The following is a 27,998-nucleotide window of genomic DNA, read 5'->3' as shown; positions in this document are numbered from 1 at the left end:
TAAAGGTTATTGGTCTTGATTATTTTAAATGTAGGTTTTTTATATTTCAATAACGCAGTCATTTGTCTTTAATGTCAAGATAACAAAGGGTCAATATCCAGTATGTCAATATTATGTCTATGCACTAACGCACAACTCATGATTGCTATGAATGTTTTGTTTAAAGTGTTTAGAAAATAAGTTTAAAAAAAGCACAATTAGCTATTTTTTATTCCAACGTTCACTCAGAGGCAGAAGTCAGTTTTAAACTATGTGAAATTCTATCATGATAATTATATTTTTTGCCTAATTAGAAACTTTTTTTATGTGATAAGTTCTATTTCTATGTAAAGTTCATGTGCACTGAAGGTACGACTAAACTAAATTATATTCCATCAAGTCAGGCCTGATTTACCATTTAAGTGTATCTATCAGCAGGGATCTGTTGTCACTGCCTTGTTCCAGCATCATGTTTGTTTTCTCCTTGTCTCGGCCTGCCAGGAGCGCCTCCCTCCCCTGCCGGGACGACAACCTCAGATACATGCCGGGATCCCACCTTCTGTCTGAAGGCCTCACCACTTGGCTGCTTCACAAAGACTTTCTGAAATAACAGAGCCAAACAGAGGAAATGACAGCCTGATCACAGGGTGAGTCCCCTCTGTGTGAGCGGGACACTGGCTTTCACCTCTAAAACATCAGGATCTAACATTGATCGGGTCACGGCAGCGATGGTGAAACAAGTGCAGAGATTATTACCAGAGCTAAACCAAAAACAAACGGTCAAAAGCCCATATTTACCATTTTTATAATGACCAGATTATTATTGAATTAATCAGCCTTATTATTGATGAATACTGCTATGTCACTAAAATTTTACATTTTTGATGACCCGTTTGATTTATTACATTTATTATTTTTATTCGAAACATATAAATGCACTACACTTCGGAGAAAAAATGTACTGTATGTAGGAGAGACAGACCCTGAGTGTCTGGTATCATAAGATTGGACAGATAGGGACGGGACCGATGTCACAAACTCGAGTATCTACTGATACTCAAGTTTATATTAGTCCTGATATTGGATATTAGATATTAGTCAGATGCAGTCATTTTAGATCATTTATGAACTATGAAGCTGTTAACAACTGTCATTTCAAAGACATAATTCTCAACCTGTGTGGCAAATATTGTTCTCCCAAAAAAAATAGAAATAAACAGCGCAAACGTGATTTTTATTTACATTTTCACAGTCTGTGATTTTTGGATTGTATCAAATATTCCTAGTTCATCTGTCCGATATCCGATCCAGTGATTTTGACCAGTATTGGACCGATACAGACAATGACTGATACCGATTCCCGTCCCTAGGAGACGGTAACATTATATTTTCTATAAGGTCTTAAAGCCGCTATAGGTTTAAATCCAGACGGGGTTTGAATATATTGAAACAATGTAATTTTTAGAGCCAGGAGAATGGGAATTAAAAGAGATACATTTACTTTATTGTATGTCTGTGATCTCCCCTCCTGTAGAAAATACTTTGATCTTTGTGTGTGGTTTGTAGGACACGAGATAGTAGGATGAGCTTCTTTAAAGATAAGTGGTGTGACGTGGACTCATGCTGCAGCTTATCAATTAATGCTTCAGCAGTCAAGTAGGGATCGCCACCAAGAATCTGTTGCCACTCCATGTCCGCGTTGTCCTTCCTCTGGCCCTCACATTGTCGCTATAGAACACAGATAGAGCACTGCCTTCTTCCTGTATGCATAGCCCCCTCCTGAATGAGGACTTCCTCCACGGAGAGAAGTAGTGCGGGAGCAGGCCGCGGGCCTTTGTGTCTCGGCAACCGGGCACCTAACAGTAGGTGTAGGCTGGCTGAGGCATTGTCATTCTCTGGATGTCATGCGCAAGTCCTCCATTGATCTCCCACTTTGAAGTGCATCGCTGCAAGCAGCCAGTGTATCTGCTGTGGTCAACAGAGGGCGCCTGACACCAGAGAGGCTGCATGCAGGCCTTGGGTTGCAGCCTCACAGACTGGTGCCAGGCCCATAGATTGCAGCAATAAAATTCTCACCTCATTATCTGAGACAGTCACATCACAAGCTTGTGTTGGCAGGGGAGGGGAAAGGGAAGAAAGGGATGTGGTCGGGGGGAGGGGGTCAGGCCTTGGTGGGTGACACCAGACTGTGTCTGTGTGTGAGTGGGCCTTTTTCTAAGGGTGTATTCAGTGAGAAAAATCAGGCATTTGTACAATTGACTGTAGCACCACTCTGACACCTCAAAGGCTCAGGCCAAACTGCTGCACTCCCCGGCTCACTTAACAGGATTAGGAGATTTGTTATGCAGAGGAGCCTAATTTTAGATTAATGGTTTCTGTGATGTAGTTAACTGTGAGAGGTTGTCAGGGTTTGTTAGGAATAGTAAATGCGATTTTGCACCTCATTAATGGGAAATGTCTTGAGTGCAAACATTGAAACACGTCTTATCTCCACCCCGCAGACCAGGGGAAATGTAATAAAACACATTACACAGAGTATAAAATCAGCAATGACTGTGTAGCCACAAGGAATTAATCCATTAAATAATTGTAAATGTACCGAGCCATAACACATTAGGTAATGTGGCAATAATACTACCTTAGTTCTGCATATGCTGTTGCTTTTTGGATTACCATGTAAAACCGAAAAAGGTGTTGATTCTAGTATTAGTTTAATTCCTGCAAAAACATCTAACTTTGAGTACTTTCTATTTTCCTGGTAAAAGCTTAACAGGGGATGATGCATTATGTGTTTAGCCAGGATGTGGATGACCAGGAGGCCCATTGTCTGTGAGGATGCAGAGGAAAACTTCTGGCAGCTGGTGTCCCCTTATCTTCCCATGTACAGCCAATAAATCAATATCAAATCTAAGGAACAGGAAGCCAGATGGCCTTCCCACAAGTCACTAGGCCGAGCTGCCCTCACAGCCTCCTCGGCTACTGTACCGCCAGTGCATGCTGCAGTCCTTTGAAGACATACACATTCAACAAGCAGCTCAATGAATGACTAAAGGGAACAAATAAGCTGTTACGACTCTGCTCAAATCAGTGTTTGTGTTTCCATCCACATCAAAGGCCCCAGTCTGTTTGATATGCAGCCCCCACACCTTGATCCAAGCCATGTACAGGTAGAGGGGAGGAGCAGTCCATTGAGAAAGGAGAGGGTCATGTGGTTGCTTCTCTCAGCCCCGGCTCGAGGGTAGTTGACCCAGACGAAGGGTCTGATGGTGTCTCTTGTTCCCCAGGGAGCTATTGCTCCTTACACCCATTACTAGACACATTATTTATTAGAGTGGCTATTGATTACAAGCTTGTGAGGAATATTCACAGAGGTTGGGAATAGCAATTACGCGATAGGACACATATTGGATTCAAAAACTACAACAAGCAGAAACTTCGGTGACGATAACTGGCTAGCACGGAGTAAGGTCAGTGAGGTCAGTTACCTAAATACATCCCGCCAGACTCATCTCGATTTCTGTGTAGGTCAGAGGTCAGGTTAAACAGTAGTTTGATTGAATGGTTGTTCACAGGCCAGTGTGAAATGCCAGCTCTATTGCAATGTGGGAGTGGGAAGACGGGGGTTTCTCTAGCCTTTGTGTGGCCAGCGGTCTTAGAGCACGGACCCTTTGTTATCGACTGACCAGCCAGCCCCTCAGACTCTCCTTTGCCCTGCTTTGTCTCGAGCAGCGTGACCATTTCCTTCATCCAGGTCAGGGCAGGGTCGTGACTTTGGACACCAGTCCTCCCTGTCTGTCTGCCTGACCAGCAGACTCATAAAAGTATGCAACACTGTGACAGACGCGCCGTCACAAAATGTAACCGTCAGGCCAGTCATGTGTGAAGCAAAAGACATTCACAGCATCAAAACAAAACGACTGGTACAAGACTCACACACCGACCTGCTGCACGTTCGTACGTGTATACACGTGATCTATAATGGACGGAACACACTCACGGTCCATATTCTGTGCACGTGAGAGACATGTCACCTGTGTCCATTGCCAGTGCGTAAAGCACACTACGTGCACAGAGCTGAGATAACCTCTTTACTGCCCTGAAGTGTCCGAGTTATGCAATTGTGGAGGTTTGGAAGAGTGGACTGCACCCTCCTTCTGTCCTGAGGCTGGACCGGCCTTATCACCGCCTGGCCATCACGGTGATAAGAAGAGGAAAGGCCAAAGGGCCATAAGGAACAGTGTGCATGGTGCAGGTCAACAGTGTAAGGAGGCTGGACTCAAAGGGGAGGGAAGGCGGACAAGAATATTATCTGATAAGCATCACCAATGTCTTTTGATCCTTGAATGGGTGATCCTGAGCTACAGGGTGTCATGCTGGGCAGACGAGCAGAACGACACGGCAGGTACAAACAAGCAAGCCCTTGAAGATCATCTGGAGCTAAAGCATATTTACACAGGGAAGACTGGAAAGACTCTTGTGACTCACAGGCATGAACATACAAGCTTGTTGTGTTTTAACCTCATATTTTGAATCATCGTTACGTTTCCAATCGTTGTGCTGCCAAAACGATGCCTAGTCAGCAAAATATTTGACCACACTATGTGGTGTATACGTTCCCATTTATCCACATATGACACTGCAGAGGAGCTTGAATGTCACATGGATGTCTGCTGGGTGTTGTGTCATAAGTCACTGATTAAAAGCTGTCATGTGGCAGCCAGACAGGACCTGGGGCAGCTGTGCAAGCTGTGGCCTGAACCAAATGCCTCGCTGTCTTGCCCAGAGCAAAATGGAGGAGGGATTCTTCGGCCTGGAGTGGCCACGGGGGGGCTTAACTTAGCAAGCTGCTGCAATGTTAAAGTGTCCCTGGTTCCCAACAGTTAAAAACAAAGGAGCAGATATTACGCGTACCCTCGTAGCTCAAGCCTCGCTCGCTTGTTGCAAAACAAGGATTGGTGAGGTGTAGCACTGTAAAAACCAGATGAAATTGGGTGATATTTTGTGTATTTATCTGAATTTGTCAATAAATTGTTTTAGAACGTCTGTGCCAGTGAACATGGCAGACATACATTTCTGACCTATTTGTCACTGAATTACATAAATAGGGTTTGGTGGCGCTGAGCCAATGAGAAGGTGAGTCACAAATAGTTTTTTTTGTTTGTGTTTTTATCTTTCTCTTGATTTTATTACCACTTAAAATATGCTCCACTCGCTTTAGATAATCACATGATAACCCCATAAAGCTGAAGGTGATGTACAGTGCTTTTATGATAAAAAACCAAAACACATATTAATTAACCAGTGTCAGAGAGGTTTTTGTGCCGTACAATTCTCAGTTAAAGCACACCTTAAGCTCAAAGTTAAATAAATAAGGATTCACAATCATTTGAGTTTCCCATCGAGCTAAGACAGTGACATCAAAGCATCAGCAACCTGTCGCATCCATGCTCCAATTAAAAGAATTAAGATGTCAGAAGCCTTCATTATCAGCTCCGTCTGAAGGACATCAAAGGTTGTGGTGTAGTGAGAGTGCAGCTGCCCTGACGGTGTGAGTTTCTCCTCTCTCACTCCAGAGGAACTTGTTTGTGTTGAGGATGTTTACCGATCCCAGGAAAGACAAACGGCCTCTTTCTTGTTTGTAGGTACAAACACAGAGCTGCGTTTGTGTACATGAGAGAGAGAGAGAGAGAGAGAGACAGTGAGAGAGAATGCGAGGCAGAGCTTCAGGATGTACTGTATTGATAGGTCAGTGTTTGTCTTGTCTCTGTCTTTTTACTCCACTCCCATGTTTCCCATCAGACCCCCGACACCTTTCAGAGTTGTCCAAAAGCATAAAGAACAAGGAAGCAAGGAATCCAGTAAAACACAAATGAACAAAATTATAAAGTTATAAGCCTCTACGACTCCAAAATGTGAAATAACTAGAATCTGCAGAGTAATCTGCAGCGTTAGAATTTCTGATTATGATATAAAGAATGTGTATTGTTTTCTTTTTGTTTAATAAGAAATGTGGTCTCTGATTCAGCTCAAAGGAGGACTGTAATCTGTAATATTACATAATACTATGTGATGTGAAATTAAATTTCCAGAAGAACTTGATCTATGATACTCCATGTGAACACATGGTGTCACTCTTTCTCATCACTGAACAAAGCCCTCAGATCTCTCCTAGGCTTTTTTTTTATCACCACATTTATCACACACACACACACACACAGTGTGACACCATTACACTGTGAACATGTTGTAAATAATGTTTTTGGCAGGCAAAAGTGTTATTTTTGTGAATTACAACCACATTAGAGAGATGAGAATGTACAGTTTTTTCCACTCACTTCACGATCATGACGATTTTGCTAGTATAACCAGATTTAAAGAGGTAAATGATTTAATCTGATAAGTAATGACACTATCATGCACATTATTTGCTAGGGGGGTTTCTAATTATGTTGTATGGGGGGTAATATAGTTTGTACTACACTATGTCAAATTTATTTACACTGAGGGCGACAAGAATGTGGATTAAAACCCTTTTTCATACAAACGATGACACTTCCTTCTAATCTGCCTAATTCTTAGCCGATAAGCGGCCTCATTTCCTGGCTGTCTTATGAAATACTGACCAGTGGATTGTCTGTATTGCCACCGTGTCTCATTCTGTGGGCTTGTATCATCAGCAAATGTCACTTTGTATTGAGGTTTTCCAACCACAGCAATAAATCCTAGGGGGAAACAGAAAGCTTTTATGGCACGGAGACTTCCCTTCCATTCTGCGGGGGGGGGGGGTTTACACCGTGTCTTCATCTGTCTCAGTCTTTTTAACTGGCACAGTTAAAGAAAAAAATAGTAAACAGGATTTTATATTCAGAATTGACGTGTTTTCAATAAGATATAGATTGTATAGATGTAGATGTACAGATGAGTTATTGTACTAATAATAAATAAGTCAATTTAGTGGTAACTGCATCTCATATGGAATGAATGAATGAAAATATTGCAATTATTAAATAATTATTCAACTTTTTACTGCTGTAGCTAGTAATTTAATTCACTCCTAAAATGCTGGCAGCATTTGAACATTTCTGGCTAGAAATCAAAGTCCTACTATAATCTATAATAGTGTATTTTAACTATATATTCTAATATAGAACTAAATATTCTGTTTGATCAATCTGCAAAATTATTAATTCAATGCAGTACAGTAAGCATTATTTACATTTGAAATGAAGAGGAGTAGTTACCAGGCAAAGCTGTCGCAGAAACACAGACCTGCAGAGGTGCCAAAGCCCCAGGTTTACTGTTTCTTCTAGATAATAAGTTTGTCCAGAATTAGAAGTTTTATGTAGAACTAGAATATCAGTTTTACATCATGAAGACTTGTTGATTTGATTTTATTAAGCTCGTAGCATTTATATCAAACTTGTGCTGAGGCTTCAGTTAGAACAAAAAAAGTGGGGCATGGCAAAAAAGAAAATCCCCTAAAGTTAGTGTATTCAAATTTACCTTGTTGTCTGACAAGCTGTCAAACACACAAGGTGTTGACTTTACCCTCCTAAGCCATGTTTTCATCAAAAGTACCCGGAACTCAGTGCCCGAGGTACTTTCTTCAAGGAACCTTGAAGGTTTCCTGCAGACTACTGTTTGCTTGTATCTCCACAGGCTCCAAAAGACATTAGGCAAATGAGATTGATGACATGTGATGTGAATAACCAACGGCCACAACAAGCTCTTCCACTCCATACCACTAGGGAGCGGTAATGCAGTGTTTTCTACAGAATTCATGCACCCATTTGATTCAAAACAATTCAGTGTTTATATGAAAACAAATCATTATTTGTTGGTATGCGGTGACGACGGGAAGATTGCGGGATTGCTCAACACAGCAAATCACTGATAAATTAACGTTGCGATGACAGAGAACTTTGTAACACAACATCTTTATCCTTAAGACTTAATTGTGAGGAGATTGTGATGAGCTGCTGTGGTGGAGAACATCCCGGTACATTCAACACTTCAAGACCCTCATCAAAAGACAAGACCTAGGGATGCACGGTATAATTGATATCGACAGATATTGGCTTTAAAATGGATTATCGGATATCGGCAGACAAACGTCCTTGACTTCTGTGCTGACGCCCTCTATAACCATTTTTGTTTTTACATTTATTGACATCTGCTGCGATGTCAGTGGACAAAACAACCTGTGCAGTTGGACGCAGGGAAAAATGTATATATATTGGTATTGGTTTTCGGCCCAAGCACTCCCGTTTTATCAGCATATCGGATATTAGCAAAAAGTCCAGTATCGGCCATCCAGATTGAGCTATGCTGCCCTTCTGAGGAATGTCTGTATCCTCCAAGATACTTGCATGTTTCACAGTATAAAAATGAGCTTTCACCACAGTGTCAAGACCTCTATCTGCCGAATATGTCACATGGACCCATTTCAAAAGCACTAGGGTTTTTGTGTCCTAAATCCATTGTTTGTTTTAAATATGGCTTTTATCGTTAAGTAGTTGCAAGACTGGCAGATGTACGGCTTCATACTGCAGAGTCCTGGTATTTAGTCAGGTGCAAAGGCATATACAATTATGGGACTTTTGAAATAGCCTAGTTTAAGTGAAAAATAGCAGCAGCTTTGAAGCAGATACACAACAGCAGAGGTGTGTGACACACAACTGATTAGCGACACAAATGTCACACAGTGCATTCACATGCATCCGTGCAAGCATACTTTAGTTCTGGTTTATTTTGTGTCTGGGGAAAAAATGAGATAATGCCATGATTGGGGGTGGGGGTGGGGTCAAGGTTTGACCCTATGGCCCTAAAGGAGTTCTAGACTACATTCACATTACAAAATTTTATCAGAGTTTTATATCAGAATTGTTTTCAATAAGCCAATCCGACTGTTTCTGGTAAGCTGTCTGCCAAGAAATGTTTCTGCAGAAGTTTCCACAAATTATAGAACATAAGCAACAGATGGACGCAGCAGCGCTCTGCTGTTTTCCCCTCACGACGCTGACATTCAAACTGAAAAAACATTGTAAACGTTTTCGATCTACTTTGGAATTTGTAATCGCTAATGTTTCATTAAAAATACCAAGTTTCCCCTTAATAATAACTGAGCGGAAGTTAAGTTAAGAAGATTTTTATATTTTAGCAGAAGTTTTGACGCTGTGTGCATATAGTCAATTCTGACTCAGAATCTTGCCACATCAGAAGGTAGTCCTAGACCAGATCTCATATGTCATCATCGCACATGAGTGAGAATGTTTCATATCAGAATCCATGCGGCTTTTTTGCCTACACACGTGCACTGAGTGTTGTCGTCAATGACCGGCAACAGCTGCATGGTTCACCTGTATGCACGCTCCGAGTGTGTCGTCATCCATCGGCATTGGCATATGTTGGTTTAGACCAGTCATATGTCCAGTGACTCCAGCTCGTCCAGAACGCTGCCGCTCGCCTTTTGACAGGAAAAAAGAGAAGAGACCACATCACACCTGTGTTGCATTCCCTCCATTGGCCTCCTACTCCTTTTAGGGTTGATTTAAAAATGTTATTGTTGGTAGTAACTACAGAGAGGTGACTACTTTACTGTAGACAGTTGCCAGGTCTTATACGTATACTTAGTAAGACTTGAGATTGTGTATCCGGTCCAGATGCCTAGAGCCTTGGTATCTATAGGGAAGGAACATTGAAAGGCATTTAGTTTGTATCTTATCATAAAATGGCTGTTTAAATTGAACACCAGGTCTGGTTATAAGCTAATTAAACTTAAAGTTGGCTGAAGATTAGAATCTTCTCTCACAGAGCAAAATGTATGCATTTTAAAATGAATGAATGAGCAGCTTCTGAATCTGGGGAATTAATGATATAATGTCATGTTAGGGTAGTGGTTAGCACTCTTGCCCTTGCAGCAAGATGACCTGGGTTCAAGACCCGGTCAGAACAAGGGCCTTTCTGCTTGGAGGTGGGGTCTCCAGTTTCCTCCCACAGTCCAAAATCATGCAATGTGGGGATTAGGTAAATTGGACACTCTAAATTGACCGTAGGTGTGAGTGAAAATGGATGTATGGATGTCATGTTAGGATGATGGGAGTGGGGTCAATGGGGGCCTATGGTGATTTTTTGCTGGCCATGAAAAAGTAAATAACACATATTTTCCACCAACCACTTTCAGAGACGGGACTTTCCTACTTACATTTTGACTTAAATATATGACCTGAATACGTCTTCCACAATTAAACACGTGCCACAGGACAGTAAACTATAAATTACAGCTGCTGATTCACTGCAGATGGAGCAGCGGCAGCTCTAGCTCCAGACATGACTGTGGTAGGACAGACGGACAGAGCACAGCAGTGCGGTGCAGCGAGTGTGTGAGTGTACACCTGCATGGACTTCTCCTTCTTCTCTTCCTGTGCTCTACGTGTGTCTGTCGTTCGCCCGAAACTGGGAAACTCGCCCAGTCTGTGTGTTACTGTGTGTGTGTATGTGTACACTGTGAAGGCTGAACTCCACATGGGACAGACGAGGCTGCGACAATCCAACCAACGTACACGACGTGGGAAAGAAACGTCAGGAAGCCCGTTGGTGTGAAGTCTGGTCGGTGTCGGTGCTGTTCCAGGCTCGTTATTCACTGACTCGGTCGCACGCACACGCACACACACACAGTCGTCTCTTTGTTTTAGCGAGCCGTGGGGGTTAGCTGCTTCCGGAAAAAAACCCAACCTCCGCGCAGGTAAGACGAGTTTCGGTCTCGACTTGAGTGAATTCTAATCTTTTCTGGGAGAAAAGGCGAAGGTTAAAGTTGCTCCACAGTCCCAGGACAGTGTCGCGAGTGTTAAATGTGTTCGTGTGGGGGGATAAAAGTGAGTTATTCGAGGTGAAGCGCGGGCTTTTCCACCCTCCTGAGCAGGTTAATTGTTGTTCTGTGCTGGAAGGTGAAGTCGTGTTACCTGGTCGGTTCCGTCCATGTGACAGACTGATGTGAAACTTTTATGACCTCTTCTATCATATGGATGTGTGACACACAGTGGAGTGATAAGGAGCCAACCGACAGCCATGGACTGACGTGTGGGGACAGTGAGTTATTTATGGTCCCAATGACAACACACCAGAGGTGGAACAACAACGTACCCTCTAAATAGTTAACTATACCTTTATACATTTACAAATACAAGTAAAAGCCGTCAAATTAAAGCAGTAGGTAATGAATAACTGAGGTGACACATACAGTCGCGGTTTTCCTCACGTATATTGTGATATTGTTTTAAGTAATTACTGTGTTATGGATTTGAAACTAACAAGATGGCGCATTACCACATTAGACACCATCAAAACAAAAGTTGGTTTAAGTGTTTTTCTAATAAATAGAACAAGCTTTCTGGTTTTTTAGCTTCTTAAATGAGAATATTTTCTGGTTTCCATGCTCCGTCATTGAATAACAATGAATAATAATGTTGGTTTGTAGACATTCCAGAACATCATAATTTCCAGGTTTGGTACACACTGATCCCCATTTTTCAACATTCTCTGACATTTCAGAGACAAAACTAGTACTGGATTGATTGATAATAAAATAATTGTTTTATTGCAGCCCCTACTTAATTCTAACATGTATGTATTCCACTTTTAATTAGCATAGAACATGGAATAATCGACACATTATTGTATTAAATTGCAGCCTTTGTAATTTATAAATTTTATTCATAAATCCTAAACATTGAGGAGGGTTTTTTAGGCACAGATTTAATTTACAACCCATACGTTTGTTTAAGTGTCTTAATTGCTGAAAAAACCCATTTGGTTTTCATGGTCCTGGATCATGGGTCTCAAGCTCAAAACATGAACTTGGGCACACTGAGCATCTAGTCTGGTCAGGATTTGCTCACTTTTCCCACCCTCAAGTATGATCTTTAAATCATAACATAATATTCCATCATGTGACGACTATTCTATGAACTTCTTTCTGTCTGTCAATGTGCAAATAGCCTTTATTCTAAGTGTTATATTTAGCACACCCGGTCTATGTTATTATATTATTAATTCATCATTGCCCTGCCTTGCCATAGTAATTGCGTAAGAGGTTGTCTAAATCAGGTTTTAGTCACTCCTAAATGAAAATGGGTTGCACCACTTTTACTAGCCATTGTGTTGTAGAGCTTAGTAATTACAAAATATTTTCACCAACCCCATATTTGGTGTAAGTGTTAGTGTACCATACCCTAGCTACGCTCTCCAATTTGTGCGCTCAGACCCTAATAATGGCTCATTTAGAGAGGATGATGGCACTGCAGGAGGAACAACAACCTGTCATCAGCAACTTTCGTTCAGTGCAATGAGATAGATATTTATTCCCGTTGCTGTTTCTGGCTTGACCACACAATCGAAATCACAAACTTGCTAACTGCGGCTATTGTGCACCACCCTCCATCTCTTTTTCTTGTTTTGTATTTCATTGGGATATTTTGCTACAGGGTCAATGCAGATTTGGGGCTTGAGGACACGTGTTGGGAAAAGCCAATCATCACCATGAGTTTTAATTGATAATATTGTACATGTTACAGTTAGAACGATGTTTTCCGGCAGGTAGGCTTTTGCTTTGTTGTGATGTTGAGGAGAATCTCACTGTTTACTTTCTGCTTTGCATGCTGATTTGGCAACCATTACTCATGCAACTAGCAAACCACTTGTGCATTACTATGAATTCCCTGGCTATGCGATTGCGTAAGTTGGTCTTGTGCAACCAAAATTAGTAAACTCCTTGCTGTAAACTAGCTTGTAATTCCTAAGGCTTTAGTGGTGTTTTGGTAATTAGTGAATCCTGAATTTACTAGAGACTTATAGCAAATTGGTGCAACCCCACCCAGGAGCTTTGTCAGTGCGAGTTTATTTCTGTTGCCACTTCACATGTGAGTCTGTTGTTGTTTGAATTTAGCTCAATGAAGCTTGTTTTATTTGGGTATGGATGCTTCCTGCATATACAGTAGATAAGCAATGCAAATATTGCTAATATTCAAAGCAGGAGACATTGGAGGTCGTTGCCAAAGCACTTACATAAGGTTCAAAAAGTGCTCAGCATAGCTGTCATTTGAATTTTGCTACTAAGACAATTATATTTTTTACTTTATCAAGATAGAAAACATCCACTGCATCCTAGTAATGTGACAGAGTGAACATGTCGGAGCAGTTCATGTGATTCTTTTATTCCCAGACATTAATAAGATTTAATAATCTGTATTGGTAACACCAGACACTGGTGTAAAGCAGAGGTAGACATGACACACCTGCCGTCTCATAGACTTGGAGAAATTATTAGTGTAAAGTGGCTTCACCTGTGTTCGCTGAGGGTGTGGTGGCACATGTGACTCACTCATATCAACCATGAAAGCGAGTGATTTGGCTCAGCTTCCATGAAAAGGGTAATCCTAAAGGAGACTGGAAGGCACTCTATAGACCACAGACATTTCTGTTGTAAGATTAGACTGTCACATGGTTGGGAGGCTTTGGATAAAACATTTCCTCGTGAAGGCTGGTCCAAACTGATTGGCTTTAGTGTGGGATTCATGGGAAGTCATTTGCTGTTGTCATTCAGTCATAAATAATGCCCTGTGTGACTGAGGGTTACCAGTTTTCAAGTTTTTCACAAGTAGGTTTTTACTTAGAAGGAACTTGCTGTGATGTTTTTGACTACAAAAAGTTAGATTTGTTTTAGTTGTGGCTAAAGGTAACAATCGTCATCAAACTAACTGCACATTATTGTTACAGGATTATTTTTACTGAGTCTGAATACAGTTTTCAACAAGTTCACGGTTCGATATACATTAATGTCATATTTATGCTTTGTTTGTTTTCTGTCCGCTAAGAAGTTTAGATCACAATTTCTTCACAAAAATCAATCTTTTACAATCTGATATTTCATCACAATAATTGAAACTCACCCCCGCCGTAGAGGGGATGCTTTTGTAATGTTTTTTTAACCAAAGTGAGACCAAACAATCCCAAAGAGCAAAGTCCAAAGCCAAGACACAAGAAATGATTTAACCGCTGACAAAAAAAAGCTGATACTCTTCTTAAGTGATACGGCAGAACTGACTTTTATCTTTTAAAATGCCAAATAGAATATAGAATAGAATACAATTTATTGTCCATCGGGTGCTTTTTTTGAAGAGTAATTTTTTCTTACTCTTCAACATGATAATATTCAATAAGCACTCACATAAAATGGAGAAAAACAATTGCATTGCAAGTACTGTGTATTATTGATTGTTTCACCAACAAATCAGGCAATCAAATGATAATTAATTACATTTTTAGCGCATGCAGGGCAGTTCCCTCCGTTTCACAAGGAGAATCCCAAGAAAGACGAGTGCGTTTATTGATTTCACGCTGTATCGTTACATAGTGATCTACTGCAGTGTTTGAACAATGGGTATTGATAGATAAGTTTCAAGCACAGTGAAAGTAAAGCATTGCCAAGAACACTATGTTGTCACACAATCAGAAGCCAAAGAGAACCACGTATTGATAAAACAATAGAGAAGGAATTTAACGATAAGATAATCAGTCATGCCCTTTGCAGTTGAGTAGCACGGTGTATTTAACACACAGATAGTATCTTATTCATCTATTTATTTCTATCATTGGTGCTCTAGATCATGTGGTTTCTAAATAAATGGGAGCACAGTCTGGTTAATACTGTGTTTCTCTCCTCTGTGCTACAGGATCCATGACCCCTATCCATTACAGGACACGGTTTCATTTGCACCAAGTAGAGACAAAGAGTGAAAGAAGGCCTGTATGACGTCAGCCAGCGTGCCTGCATGTGAAAAGACATGTGTGCACACATTTATATTTAGGCTTGTGTGTTTGCAATCAGTCATTGAGCTACTTAGTGTACTTCACCTGTAGTAGTGCAGCATCAGCAGTGTGTGACACACATACACACACACATGTGTATATATAGTAGCTGGAGAGCTAGGAGCTCCTTCCCTCTGCCTTTTTTTTCTAGTTACACCAATTCCCCTCTGCATTCCTGACACCAGTGCAGCCAGAGCTCATACACAACTACACAAAATATACACACACTCACACACAGAGAGAGAGGGAGAGAGCGCGACACACACACACACATTACTGTGTTGGTGTGCTGCTGGAGAGGCAGGGCTCTGGTTTCATTTGGGCTTCAGGCAGCCGCTATGTTAGAGCCTCACGTTTGCGTGCGTTGGCCACTGAGCGCTTGACAACAAAGATATCATCTCGGGTGAGTCGCTCCAAGGTAATCACACTGATGATAATGTTGTCCTTTTGTGTCTAAAATCTGGACTGGGTCACAGAAGGAAGGTGAAAAAAAGGTAGAGAGTTCATTGTAGCTATAGATATCTTTACTCTTGTATAATTCATGGATATTAAGGTAGCATTTAGTGTGTTTCTGTGCCACAGAAACCTATGACACCAAGAAGCGATGCCAGGGAAAGTGTCAAGCTCCACTTATTTTCACTTATGTTGTAAAAAAAACCAAAACATTCATCACAACTTGGACTCATCCATTCTACTGACCTTTTCTAAGTTCACTTTACTCCAAAGTATAATGCTGTCTCCTTGAGTCCCTGTAATCCTCCTTGCAGTGGATATAATAATATTACAAGGTAGACCTCACAAGATCTACCTCAGTGTATTTGGTATGATTTATAAAAATGCTATTTTAATGGTTTTAATGTGAGTAAAAGTTTCACCAAAGAATGTGTTGCTGATCAGCACTCTCTTTATGAGAAGGAATTAGAGGAGATTAGGATCGGCACAAAGGGATGGAGACCACTGCTGATTGGGTGCAAGGGGTCATTAGTGATGGGGCTTATGTTTCTGTGCTGTTGATTCAAAAACTCTTGCTCTCATGTAGTGCTTCGTCTGTGTTCCCTCCCATTTTCAGGAGATTGACTTTCGTCCGTTTCTCCTGCCTCATTTCACAGAGTTTAGCCCTTTCTGTGTGAGCGCGGTGACTTTTACTGAGATGAGAATTCCCTTTGTCCCTCAGGAAACCCGCTGAGAGGAAGCAGCTGCGGCTTGCTGCTACTTTGTGAATTTGCCATTTCCTGTGGAGCTGGCCAGTATGAGGATGAATAGTTCAAATTCAACAGTGGTTCCTATTTTTGTCTTTCTCCACAGAAAACCAAGATGAAGACATGGAGAAGTTGATGTTTCCGGATCATTGTTTCACTTTCGCTACTTGAATGGATTCAGCTGTGGACGATGCAGGCGTAGATGAATATACCAGACACCGTTTCTAAGGGAATAATAGGAGGCAGATCTTGGACTGAGGTCAGAGCTCTGTCAGCCAATGGCTACTATAGAAACCAAAGCTGCCACCAGTAGCAGCAGCAATGCTGCAGGTCTCTCATGGGCACGGTTATGTAAGGAGTGTGGCCAGCAGCACGATGGCATGGACAGTCACCTGTATGAGTACCAGGACGAGGTGGACGACGAACTGGTTTGCCACATCTGTCTGCAGCCACTGCTCAAGCCCATGGACACCCCCTGTGGCCACACGTACTGCTTTCACTGCCTGAGCAACTTCTTAAAAGAGCAGGACTTCTGCCCAGTGGACCGCCAGCGAATACAGTTGCATCAGTGCCGTCCATCCAGCCTGCTGGTCAGGAACCTGCTGGACAAGCTGACTGTGATGTGTCCTCATTCTGACGAATGCCAGCTGCAAATGCAGCGCTGTGAACTGCAGCCCCACTTGCACAACAGGTAAGAATATGGATGAGATGTTAGGACAGCGGGTTCAGTGGTTACAGTTAGGCCCCAGTTCCACCAAGCAGTTTGTTTCAGTTTGGTATTGGTATTATTTAACTAAAATAACTAAAGTAACTGATCAGCACTGTCCCACTTTTTGGCATCCCCCTGAGACCCAGCACATGAGAGGATTCAAGGTTGTTTGTTGTGTCTCTTATTTAACTGATACTGTCAGCGAGCCGCAGTGTTTACTGTCTCAGATTCTTCTTTGTTGTATTTTTTTTGCAGGCTACACTGTGTCGTGCTGGTATGATGTTACACCCTTTACACAGTTGATGCAGCCATCACCATCTGGCTGACACAAAACTCTAGCCAGATCATGATTTAGCGTTTCCCAACAACTGAAACTGCACTTTAATGCTTGGTGAAAATGCAGCTTTTGACTTTTAAATCGGCTGAAATGTGCCATAGTAATCTCAAACTCTATGAACAGTATCTCTCTGTGCCCTGTTCTTACTAAATAGAGGGTTGACTGTAGTGTAATCCTGTGTCACAATGACTCTGACCATAGGGAGCATCTTGCTGCACCAGTGGGCTGGTGGATGAGATATTATCATCGATGTCATGCACACAACTCTGGAGTTTCTCCAGAAATAGTCCATAGGGGCTCTACAGTATGTGTGGGTGCAAATGTCCAGGAGATTATGCTGCCAGATCCTTTGTTTAATGTCTATTTAACGTCCGATTGAGCTCATATATACAGTGGGTGAATGGGCAAGTCAGATGCCACGCCCCCTTGCCTGGATTCTCTAGAGATCCTTCTGCTGTTGTGACCCAGACAATGTCTGGACCCAGATCTCCAGACATTACACAGAGTTCACGTCAGAAAACAGCATCAGTCTCATAACCAGCTCCCTCTCACTGGCCAATCACAATATACACAATTTGATAAGAATCAACAGAGTTGTATATATTGCTCAGTGTTCTTGGGCAATAAACTATTTGTTGTTACTTCAGAATAACCTTAAGAAAACCCCCACCAAATCTGTGGCACGGACTGAGGAATGTAAAATGACTATCATTAACATTGTTTGTTTTGCTTCCGTGTGCTATTCCAGTGTATTTTCCCCCTCCTTTGAAGCATTTATTCCTGGTTGTACAGTCCCTCCGTGAACTCGCTCACTTGTAATTATTGAGCTCAAGACACAGTGTGGGTCAGTCAAGTTGTTTTTCACATGGCCAGTGATTGTGGTGCTTATCATTGCAGCCGCGACGTAGTCAGTCGTAGGTGGCAGATACTGGTCATGCTGCAGCCTCTCTGTGCAAACAGTGAAGAGGCAAAGTTCAGGCTGGAGGAGCATGCAACACTCAACCACTCTCACCCAGACACTCTGCAATGCAGTGAAATTTTCTGCTCTTATTCATTTCATTAGATGTTTTCCAATTAGCCCAGATACTCATGTTGCACAGTAAAAATGGCTATTGAATATGTTGATTTTTAAAGGAACGATAATGACCCTTATTTGTATCTTTTACTAGTTTCCTCTATGTCCCCGTCTCTCCACAGATGTCCTGTTTTTAGAAGACTGAGAGAGGAAGCGGAGAAAAGGAAGAGGCCCTCTTGGAATGAGATAAAAGGACGTAAGAGTGAAGGGGAGGCGCCCGGCGATGCTAAACATTCAGCATCACTGTCCCGAAATCCCACCCGGGATCAGCCTGAGCCTGGGATGATTAATCCGGCCTATGAGGAGAGTGAGGACGGTATGAAGTCATTTCTGTTGATCCAGACCGTACAAGTCTGTGTTCTGCACAAACATGATAATTTATCACAATGACTAAAATAGTTTGAGGCCTGGTCATACTCTGTGGGACTGACTGAGTGATGTTATGATTAGTTTCCCAGGTGTAATGCACTTAGTTTCCAAACTGAAAACCTTTCTTCCAGAAAATGGTGTGTAGCCTTAAGGTTTTAATTCTCAGCCTGTCGCAAGTGAATCATCTGCCTAGACACTGAAACATGTACCAGCTCACAGTATTTTTTAAGACGGAATCAGTTTCATCACAGGGGAAAACCCTGAAAGCGACTTTCCAGATGGATTCGCGGATCAAAGTCCACTAAAACACAGTTTCCAGGCAACTGATAATCCGTGTCCACGGAGACGTTTGCATTGTTATTATCATATCTATTTTAGTCAAATCACAGTTTTGTGCTCTTAGAACATGTTCTAACCTCAATATTGTACAATGAGAATACACTTTTAAATGAAGTTATACAGTATTTGTATTGAATGTTGCTGGGGGGTTTTCCCCTCAAATGTCTGCATTTTGACTCACTCAGGTTAAACTGCACTATCTCTGCAGTCAGCTGAATCCTTACATTTCTATTGCTGGTCAGACTTAATATATTGGAAGCACTGCAGAGAAGTTATCTGTAGTGGTCTCTGTATACACACACACACAAACTAGTTTTTCTATCTCTGTGAGGAAACCTCAAGACAATGCATTCCCAAGCCCCTTACCCTAACTTTAACCATCACAACTAAAGTACCTAAACCTAACCTAACACTAACCTGAACATAATTCTAACCCTAACCATAAAACCAGATCTTAACCCCGATAAAGCCCTTTAACCTCGACAAAATGTCCCCATGAAGATAGGGTTGTACATTTTTTCCCACAAGGAGAGAAAAATATGTATACAAACACACTCACACACACGTACAGACCCGTTTCAAGGTTGAGATTTTAAATGTCTGCTATCTCAACTGTGATGATAACAAAGGGAGTTTCATGCTGCATGAAATTCATTTCAGTTAGTAAAGATATTTTCCAGTAATTTAAGTTTCTTGCTAGAAATGAGATAAGAAGGTGAGAAGTGTTTTCAGTAAACATATAAAGTCAGTGGGATCCTTTCAACTCATTTCTATAAGGCTTACAGCTCATTTGCAAAAATGTGTGAGGAATATAATTGACATCTTTCTTCAGTTATCACCACATAATATTACATTCTAATCCGTTTTTCTGCTGTTAATTCCAATAAATTATAAAAGTGTTCCCTTTCAGCACCTATGAAATTATTTGTAAATCTTGTGTTATTTGTAGATCTGTGTTCATCTTGGTAGCGTAGCGTTATAATTTGATTTCTCGGAGCGTATAAGAAAGTGTTGCAACTGTTAATCAGTATTGGGACTGCAAGGAGTAAATGGTTATGGTTATGTATTTGCTTAGCACACAGATATTTAACCTTCCTCCAGTGCTTCTTGAACCCAGTGTCCTTGGTCTAATGTGACGGGTGTATTTTAACTGCTCATATAATAACACAGAAACCAGTGGGGGTTGTGGCTGAGTTTAGGTGTGTTTTTCACCTGTTGGATGAACATAATCTTAAATAGTCTTGCCATTTAATTTCCCGTGGTGGTTATTTTAAGCCACTGACACCAAATGTGTCCTGAAGGTTGTCAGATTAGATGGTTTTCATGTTTATAATCTCTTGCTCGTCCGTTCCTCTGTCCTCCAGACAACACCCCTCTCCGCTCGAGTCTGGTGGCCGAGGCCAACATGGTGGAGTTGTTCAGAGAGGAGCCGGAGGAGGAGCTGGGCTTTCGCATCGTGGGGGGAAAAGACACGCCACTAGGGAACATAGTCATCCAGGAGATAGTGCGGGACTCGCTAGCAGCTCGTGACGGCAGATTGGCCCCAGGGGACCATATCTTGGAGGTGAGAGTGACTCATGAACAAAAGTGGAAAGTGCTGAGATAATAAAAGTACCCGTCTCTTCTTCATGATGGGAATCCAAGTAGCGTAAAATCAACATATTTCTGCATAAACACCATATCAATGACCGACCGCTCACTGTACTGTAAACAGTACAGGGAACGGGAAAGTAGATATTCAAGAGAAACAAGTTTTAACTCCATGGTAACAAGGTGTGGTTTGTTATTGCTGTGCCACAAACACATCAGTGTAAGCAGCAACTTCATCTGTCACAGATTATTCCTGCCTTTTTGACAGTGTTTAAACAGGACTGTTTTCTTTGAAGTTATTATATAACCATTTCATTATATAACTGTTAATTTGAAATGATAAGGTAAGTACTCTAGATGTGCTAATATTTTATTGTGCTACTTTACGGTGACGGTACAGATTATTTACTAAGAACGTGGAGTGAATAAATGTTTGTTTGAAAAATGAATTTAGTAATCAGTCTGTTGACTGGTTAGTCATGGCAGCTTTGCAACATTTTTTGATAATTATTATAGTCACACGTATGGTTTACACAGAGATAAATGGATAGACTTTTGTCGTTTGTGGCTTCGTCTTCCTATGTAGACCTCCTCCTTGGATTTCTACCCTCTGGTTCCAGTTGTTACAGCAGTAAAAATGAGCTGAGGGACTATTTTAGCCTTGGCTCTGGCTCTTCCTCAGTGTGTCTGCCACAATGGAGCTTTTCCTCTAAAACATTACCATATCTGAAAATGAGAACAAAAGCCTGCCAGCTATCAGGCTACCTTCAGGATGTGGAATATTAGCTGCAGTCTCTTAGGGATTTTCTTTTTTGGCTTTTTGGCAGTCTGGTGCATGTGAAGGTAGATGAGTGAAGATTGTGTTGCGGAGATGTTGAAACTCTATCTTTGTCTTCCCCCTGAACCATTGATTTTACTTTTGTTTAGCAACATTTTACAACAGATTCTGAGGGCCACTTCAATAGGCTCTTCAGCTACACAGAAAAGGAAGATGTATGTAAAGGATTGGTATAGTAGTGAAACTGCACTAAATCAAATTTTTCAAAGCTGGAATAACTCACCCAGATAAGACGAGTGGGAGTCGAGCGACTACGGCAGGTATACCATCAGTGGTCGGAATCGAGTTGTGTGTATGCACCACAGTTTCCCACCTTCCTGACGTAAAGCCAGAAATAAAAAAAGTCAGTCCACAGAGGAAAAAGTGATAAAACATGGTGAAATCCTGACTGATAACTCTATTCCAAATGAATCGCATAGTCAAAGCTCCAGCTGCAGTTTGACTCACCATTTTTTCTGTTGTATTTGTCCAGGTGAATGATATCAGCTTGGCTTCCGTCCCCCACGCCAGGGCCATCGCAGTGCTGCGGCAGCCTTCACTCCTCCGACTCACAGTGATGCAGGAGAAAGGTTTCAAACCCAGAGATCAACGGTCCGATCACCATCCGTCCTCTTCGACCACTTCCACCACCACCATCGCCCAATCCTCCTCGAGTTCCCACGGCAACGCTACCTCCAGTCACAACCCCGGCACGGTGCTGCAGGTGACGCTGATGAAGAGTCAGCGCAGCGAGCCACTCGGCATCAAACTCATCCGCAAATCGGACGAGAGTGGGGTTTTCATCCTGGACTTGCTGCCTGGTGGTTTGGCGGCTGAAGATGGGAAACTGAGTAACAATGACAAAGTGTTGGCCATTAATGGACACGACCTTAGGCATGGTACACCAGAGAGTGCTGCACAGATCATACAGGTATGTTTAAGTGCCGAAGACTCTTCATCACTGACCATTTCATCAAGCATTTAAGTGTGCCATCATTTGAAAGCACATGTTTTTTCCAGATTGCTATTGAAAAGCTTCACACTAGTGAAAGTGTACTGATAAAATCCACACCAGATTCAAATCTGACCTAGACGTGATCTAAAAGATGTGGTTAATTCATCTTTTAGATCAACGTTCCATTCTTTAAAGCTGTCCGTGTTTCAGCAGTTTCTCACACACATTTGAATGATGCAACAGGGACAACTTAGAAAACAATCACTGCTGTTTGTCAGTTTGTCAAGATGTAACATGAACAACACACACACACACACACCTAAATGCCTGAAGCTTGCTAGCTTAGAGGCTCCAGTGTTCAGTACACCACTGTTTAAAAGTGGTAGATAAGAGTAAACAAGGTACTGATGACAGAGTTACAAGTAGTTAGGCTATTAACAGACACACAGATCATAAGGCCTGATGATAACAATACAACTGGGTCTATGGATTTATAGAAAATATCTCATATCCATGAACAGAATGTTTGCTTTAAAGTACATAATCTGTCTGGGAAAAGTAGCCTAAAAACGCTGTGAAATTAATTTTGTTTGTTGTGCATCTAGGGAAGTGAGGTTCGTGTGAACTTTGTGGTAATGAGAAGTGCAGAGACTCAGGAGGAAGGCGGCAGCGGCAGGGAGCACAACGGGAGGGCAGCCAGGAGAAATCCTGAGCCACAGTACTTTAGACGCCGTTCCACGTACATGAAGGTAAGATTTCCTCTCATATAATATGCCTGCAGTCCAAACTACCTGGGGATTTTGGAGCACTGACCCTCCTTCACTTCCTGATAGGTTCTCAACTATCAGCTGTGATTAAAAACTATTAATACTTTCATTTTCACTTCATCATTGGTGTCATAACAGAAATCTTCACTTTTTGTCACCTTGGAAAGGCTAATGCGATAAATCTTTTTGTGGTGTGTTAGTGTGGATGCATATTACTTCTGATCCAGAGCTAAGATAAATGCATTTTAGCTCTGTAAACAAAGTCATGGTATGGATTTCGCCTCATTCTCACACTATGGAGCTCCAGTAGACAGCATGCAACATTTTTTACAGGGGCCTACTGCAATTTTCAAATCGCAGGAGGCTCAATCACAAATCACTGCACAAATATCACACAGTAATAATTTTACATATGTTATGAAAATGAAAATGAGAATAATGATGTAAAAATGACCAATTTCAGTCAAAATGATTGCAATGTAAATCGTTCAGCCCTAATACCAGGCAATATGTTAAGCAACTTGTCTCTTCACCGGCTGTATTTCTAAAAAAGTGAAGACTGTGTGTAGTTGTTGACAAAAGAGTTGGTGACAAGCAAAGAGGGGAGCATTTTACCACATCCTGCCATAAACAAACATAGAAGGTGGAGCGACAGGCGACGGATTCCACTTGTGCAATAATCACCTCATATCAGGAGCAAAAAAATCCCAACACTTTGTAGCTTAAATATCTTGTTTATTTTACATGCTTTCACTGCGATGTCTTATCGTTCTCTGGAGCAGGATGAGGGGATTTTTTTTTACAGAGATCTGAAGATTTCAGAATACCACAGGTCTGGAATAATGTCAGCCGTGGCTGTTCCCGTAGTCGTGAAAAGCACCACAGCAGAATTATATGGGTCAGCTATATTCAGTCCTCTGCAATACATTGAGTCACATGACAAGTCACGTGAGGTTTGGAGCTCTATAAAAGAAATCATTCCTTTTTATGATTTTTACCAGTTTACCAATTTCCTCGGTTTCAGTTGCTGAAGCTCACAAACATCACATGTTTTCGTTAACACGATGCAGTCATGGTGATCACACACTCCGTTCTACCATACGCTATTAGTGGAAAGAACAGCAATCCTCCAGTTGGTGGTGGGAAGCTTTGAGAGCAGACACCTGCATCGGTGTGCAGAGATGAAAGCCCCTCTCTGGGGCCTCCCTCTGTCCTGATCAAAAGGCCCAGGGTGCTGCTCACTCTGCTGCCACAGAGCCACTGTCTTGTTGTTTTTTTGCTTGTTTCTTTGGGTGGCGGAGGATCAAAGCTGGTAACAGTTAGCTTTCGCCTGCAGAGTGAGCCTTTTCGTCTTGCTGGGGGGAGGTTGGGCTCCCTGCTGGGGGGAGGAAGAGTCCTCACCTCCCCCAAGCTTCCCTTCTGATGGTTTACAGACTGGAGGAAGAAACAAGGAGCCCGGCTGAGACTGTCATTTTTCACACATCTTTTCCATTACGAGAGCTCTGTGTTGATTGTCACACGTTGCCTCTTTCTTCCCTCGGCTCTCAGCCACAACTCAGATGTTTCACATTTGTTTCTACAAAGTGCTTTGACGAGAGGAACCGGTCATAAGATCTTTGAGAGGCTGAAGTTAATCCACACTGATGTCAATCGTTGTGTTGAATGTGTACATTTCTATTTTGTTCTTCCAGGATCCTCCAGGTGGGTTTTCCAGCCAGGAGAAGACCGTGAGCCTGAAGAAGGAGCCTCGTCTTTCTCTGGGCATCACCATTGCCGGGGGGAGGGACTGTCGCAGCCGCCTGCCTGTTTACATCACAAGTGTGCAGCCTGTCGGCTGTTTGCACCGAGATGGCACCATCAAAAGAGGTACAAAGCAACATCTGGTGATCTGTGATTTCACCTTTGAATAAGGGGACGTTTACTTGCAGTAGAAGAATCTATTATACATGAAATAAATGCTGTTGCAGGTCTAGTCCTAACTGAATGTAAAAGTATTTATTTGTTCAATCCAACATAAAGGGGAAAACTTCTCTGCCACATTAAGCAACTGCTGGGAAACAAAGTCTGTTGCAATTTGACAAAATGGCTAAAAGGATCGTCTTCTCAGTCTTTCATAATCAGACTTACAACATCGCCCAAGCAAGTGCGCTTAACTGGAGCAAATGTGTGCTAACACCAGCCTTTACTCACAGGGTTTAAGTGACAGTGATTTGCATAAACCTGTGATTAAAAATGAGTTGCTGTATTCTGAACACAGAGATACCCTGGACTTAAAAAATGTTTCTCCACAACTTTTGTTTTGTCCACGTTTCCTCAGGTGACGTTCTGTTGAGCATCAACGGTGTCGACCTGACCCAGTTGACCTACAACGAGGCCGTTTCTGTGCTGAAGGCTCAGACGGCTCAGTCGCAGGTGGTGCTGCGTGTCATCCAGACGCTCTCCGACGACTCGGAGGAGGAAAACAACGCCGCCAATAAGGACGAACTGGACTCCGGGGACGACACGAGGGACGACACCCTCAACTGGACACCACTGTGGACTCGCTGGTTGGGATTACCAAGGTAGATTTCACAATGTCAAGATATTATTTTGCCATTTGTGTGTTCACGGTTGCCAAGTGCCAGGGATTTGAAAATTCAAAGTCTACGGAGTTACCATCTGTCCAGGGTGTGCTTCGCCTTTTGCTCTATGTCAGCTGAGATTGGCACAGCACCCCATGAAACTCCTTATGTGGAGGATAAAGCAGAGGAATAGAGCTTTGCGTCCACATGCTTGTCATTACAGTAGCCCCTCAGGGCTTCCACGGAGCGACCGTCCAATCACAGACGAGATTGACCAGCACGTCACGCGTTTGTGATGTGAGCTTCTCAGTACCATAATACTTAAACGGTTGAATAACAATTGCCAGATATCGAAAGTGAAAGTTATCTTGGGAAAAGGGGCTGAAACACTCGGCCTGATTATAAGAGGGTTCAAGAAAGAGTAGTAATAAATAATAAGGAAAGAAAGCTATTAAATCTGTTCAACCAAAACTCCTGGGCCCTTGTACTGTAACTGTGCACGCATGTGAAGAGGTTGAGTGTGACTCTGACTCTGGTTTCAGTCACATGCACTGGTGCCATGACATTGTTCTGCACAAGACCAACAACGACAGCTGGGGCTTCAGCATTGTCGGGGGCTACGAGGAGAGCCACGGCCAGCAGCCTTTCTTCATCAAAACCATCGTGCCTGGTACACCCGCTCACTTTGACGGACGCCTCAAGTAAGTGAACTTCACTTTGACTCCCCGTGTGATGTCATCGGCTCCCGTGGCCAGACAGCGCAGAGCACGTGTCACCTGTGGCTTTCTCTTCTCCAGGTGCGGCGATGAAATAGTGGCAGTGAACGGAGCCACAACGGTGGGGATGAACAACTCATCGCTCATCCCCATGCTCAAGCTGCAGAAGAATAAGGTCACACTGACTGTGGTGTCCTGGCCTGGCAGTCTAGTGTAGAAAACACACTTCTTTATTTACTCTCTATCTCACACTCACACACAGCTGCGTTCTGGACTGAGCCACTCACTGTCCCCTCCACATGTCACCGGTCGTCTGGTTACGTTTGGTATCAAGGCCTCAGATCAGTTATGTAACACAGGAATTGTGTGTGTGAACATATCTGGTGAGCACACGGGGGGCGGGGGGCTGGGGGGATATTTAATCAGGGTTCAAAATGATGACAATCAGTGGATTTGCTGAAATGGAAGGATTTTTTTTCTATATTTTTGATAACCTGTCGGATAATGTTATGAATCGGTTTGAGTGATTCACCTAAAACAGCATCCAAAGATGAAAGTGTAGATCTTTCACGCACACAGCTTTATCGATGCCGTCCGGGATTATAACAAAATTGCCGCTGACCGATGCCAAAGACGGAGAAATCATCCTAATTTGTGTGATTTTATCAACTCTCTTTACATAAACACAGTCTCGATGATGGACGCTAATGTAAACATCTGAATCTGCACATTATAGAAAGACTTATTTTAACGTAATCTCCTTTCAAGAGTTTTAAACACACAGTTTGTCATTTCTCCTGCTAGGAGTCTGTCAATTAAAACAAAACAAAAGACCTTGTTTTATGACAAGGGGAAGCAGCATGGGATCATGGGATCATGGGAATTCTTGTCTCGTTTGGTTTCCTGTGTGCATCCTGCGCTTTACAGGGAAAGTTTCTGTGGCTCGTCACTGGCTGTGTCGTAGCACCAAAGAATTCCTTCCTCACTATGTAAAGCAACTAGCTAGCTAGCATTGTTACATATTATATCTTTAAATGGTCTGAATAATCACTCAAATCATGCACTCCCTTGAATTAGAACTACAATAAATCTTCATGGTCAGTTCAAACAGAGCTGGTAGGAAACTGCTTGGGTTCAGGGAAAAGAAACGTCATTTCAAATTGTTATAGAAGCAAATAAATGTATGACAAATTGATTTTTTTTAATATATATACATAATTTTACCCGCACTGTTGTTAATCCTTAAACAAGACACAAGTTTTTACTCAAGAGTTTTGATTTATTGATCGATTACATGTGCTCTGTATTTATTTCACATGATACGATGCCTCATGCTGATGAGTTGGCTGTGGAAGTGGGTGCCTTGTAGACATTGAAGGACAAACCAGATTGTATAGTTGCCTTAAAATTGCCACTTTACCGACACGTGTTTCCTTTCCTCTCATTATACAGTGTGTATATAGTTTGAATATGAATTCAAGGATGAATGGCCGAGCCCAGATAAAAATTGATTTACTCTTTTGTTCCACACATTCCCCCGTAGCCTTTCCTGTATCTTGTTGAATAATTCAGAATATTGTCAGCGAGTTAGTTTTTTGTTTTTGTTTTTTAATCAGAATGACTATGAATTATTAGTAATGTTATGTGTTGGCTCATACAGTTTCATTATGTTGAATAAAGTTGTAACAAATCCAGCTCTTGCTCTGTTTATTAAGTCTGT

The 27,998-nt window shown here is 42.0% G+C and overlaps 1 protein-coding gene and 1 long non-coding RNA gene across 5 annotated transcripts; one reads left to right on the top strand and one right to left on the bottom strand.

Moving 5' to 3' along the window:
- Positions 1-9: 9 nt before the first annotated feature.
- LOC122778124 lies at positions 10-21,810 on the bottom strand. The gene is made up of 4 exons (XR_006361398.1): positions 21,748-21,810; positions 21,524-21,617; positions 9,339-9,660; positions 10-580 (listed from the first exon to the last, which is right to left on the bottom strand). It is a non-coding gene; the product is annotated as an uncharacterized LOC122778124 (long non-coding RNA).
- On the top strand, positions 10,391-27,972 carry lnx2b (ligand of numb-protein X 2b). Of its 4 annotated transcripts, none has more exons than XM_044039706.1 (10): positions 10,391-10,723; positions 16,150-16,734; positions 18,287-18,480; positions 20,237-20,436; positions 21,773-22,210; positions 22,840-22,983; positions 24,693-24,867; positions 25,319-25,562; positions 26,105-26,263; positions 26,360-27,972. In XM_044039706.1, exons 2-10 carry the CDS (start codon positions 16,322-16,324, stop codon positions 26,493-26,495), a joined length of 2,103 nt encoding a protein of 700 aa, XP_043895641.1. In that variant the 5' UTR covers positions 10,391-10,723; positions 16,150-16,321; the 3' UTR covers positions 26,496-27,972. The 4 variants fall into 4 exon arrangements, with proteins under 4 accessions (XP_043895641.1, XP_043895645.1, XP_043895643.1 ...); XM_044039710.1 differs by lacking the exon at positions 10,391-10,723 and adding an exon at positions 10,758-10,853; XM_044039708.1 differs by lacking the exon at positions 10,391-10,723 and adding an exon at positions 11,468-15,247.
- Positions 27,973-27,998: the final 26 nt, after the last annotated feature.

This window comes from Solea senegalensis, linkage group LG12 (assembly GCF_019176455.1).
Source record: "Solea senegalensis isolate Sse05_10M linkage group LG12, IFAPA_SoseM_1, whole genome shotgun sequence".
In the NCBI taxonomy this organism is placed as follows: domain Eukaryota; kingdom Metazoa; phylum Chordata; class Actinopteri; order Pleuronectiformes; family Soleidae; genus Solea; species Solea senegalensis.
Note: the sequence above shows the minus strand (reverse complement) of the source record. Positions and strands in the feature narration are given on the sequence as shown.

Excerpts from the sequence above, each read along its gene's own strand:
- lnx2b (XM_044039706.1), top strand. The coding sequence starts at position 16,322 with ATGGCTACTATAGAAACCAAAGCTGCCACCAGTAGCAGCAGCAATGCT. Across the intron at positions 18,481-20,236 it reads CTATGAGGAGAGTGAGGACG|ACAACACCCCTCTCCGCTCG; the intron begins GTATGAAGTCAT and ends TCTGTCCTCCAG. Across the intron at positions 22,211-22,839 it reads GTGCTGCACAGATCATACAG|GGAAGTGAGGTTCGTGTGAA; the intron begins GTATGTTTAAGT and ends TTGTGCATCTAG.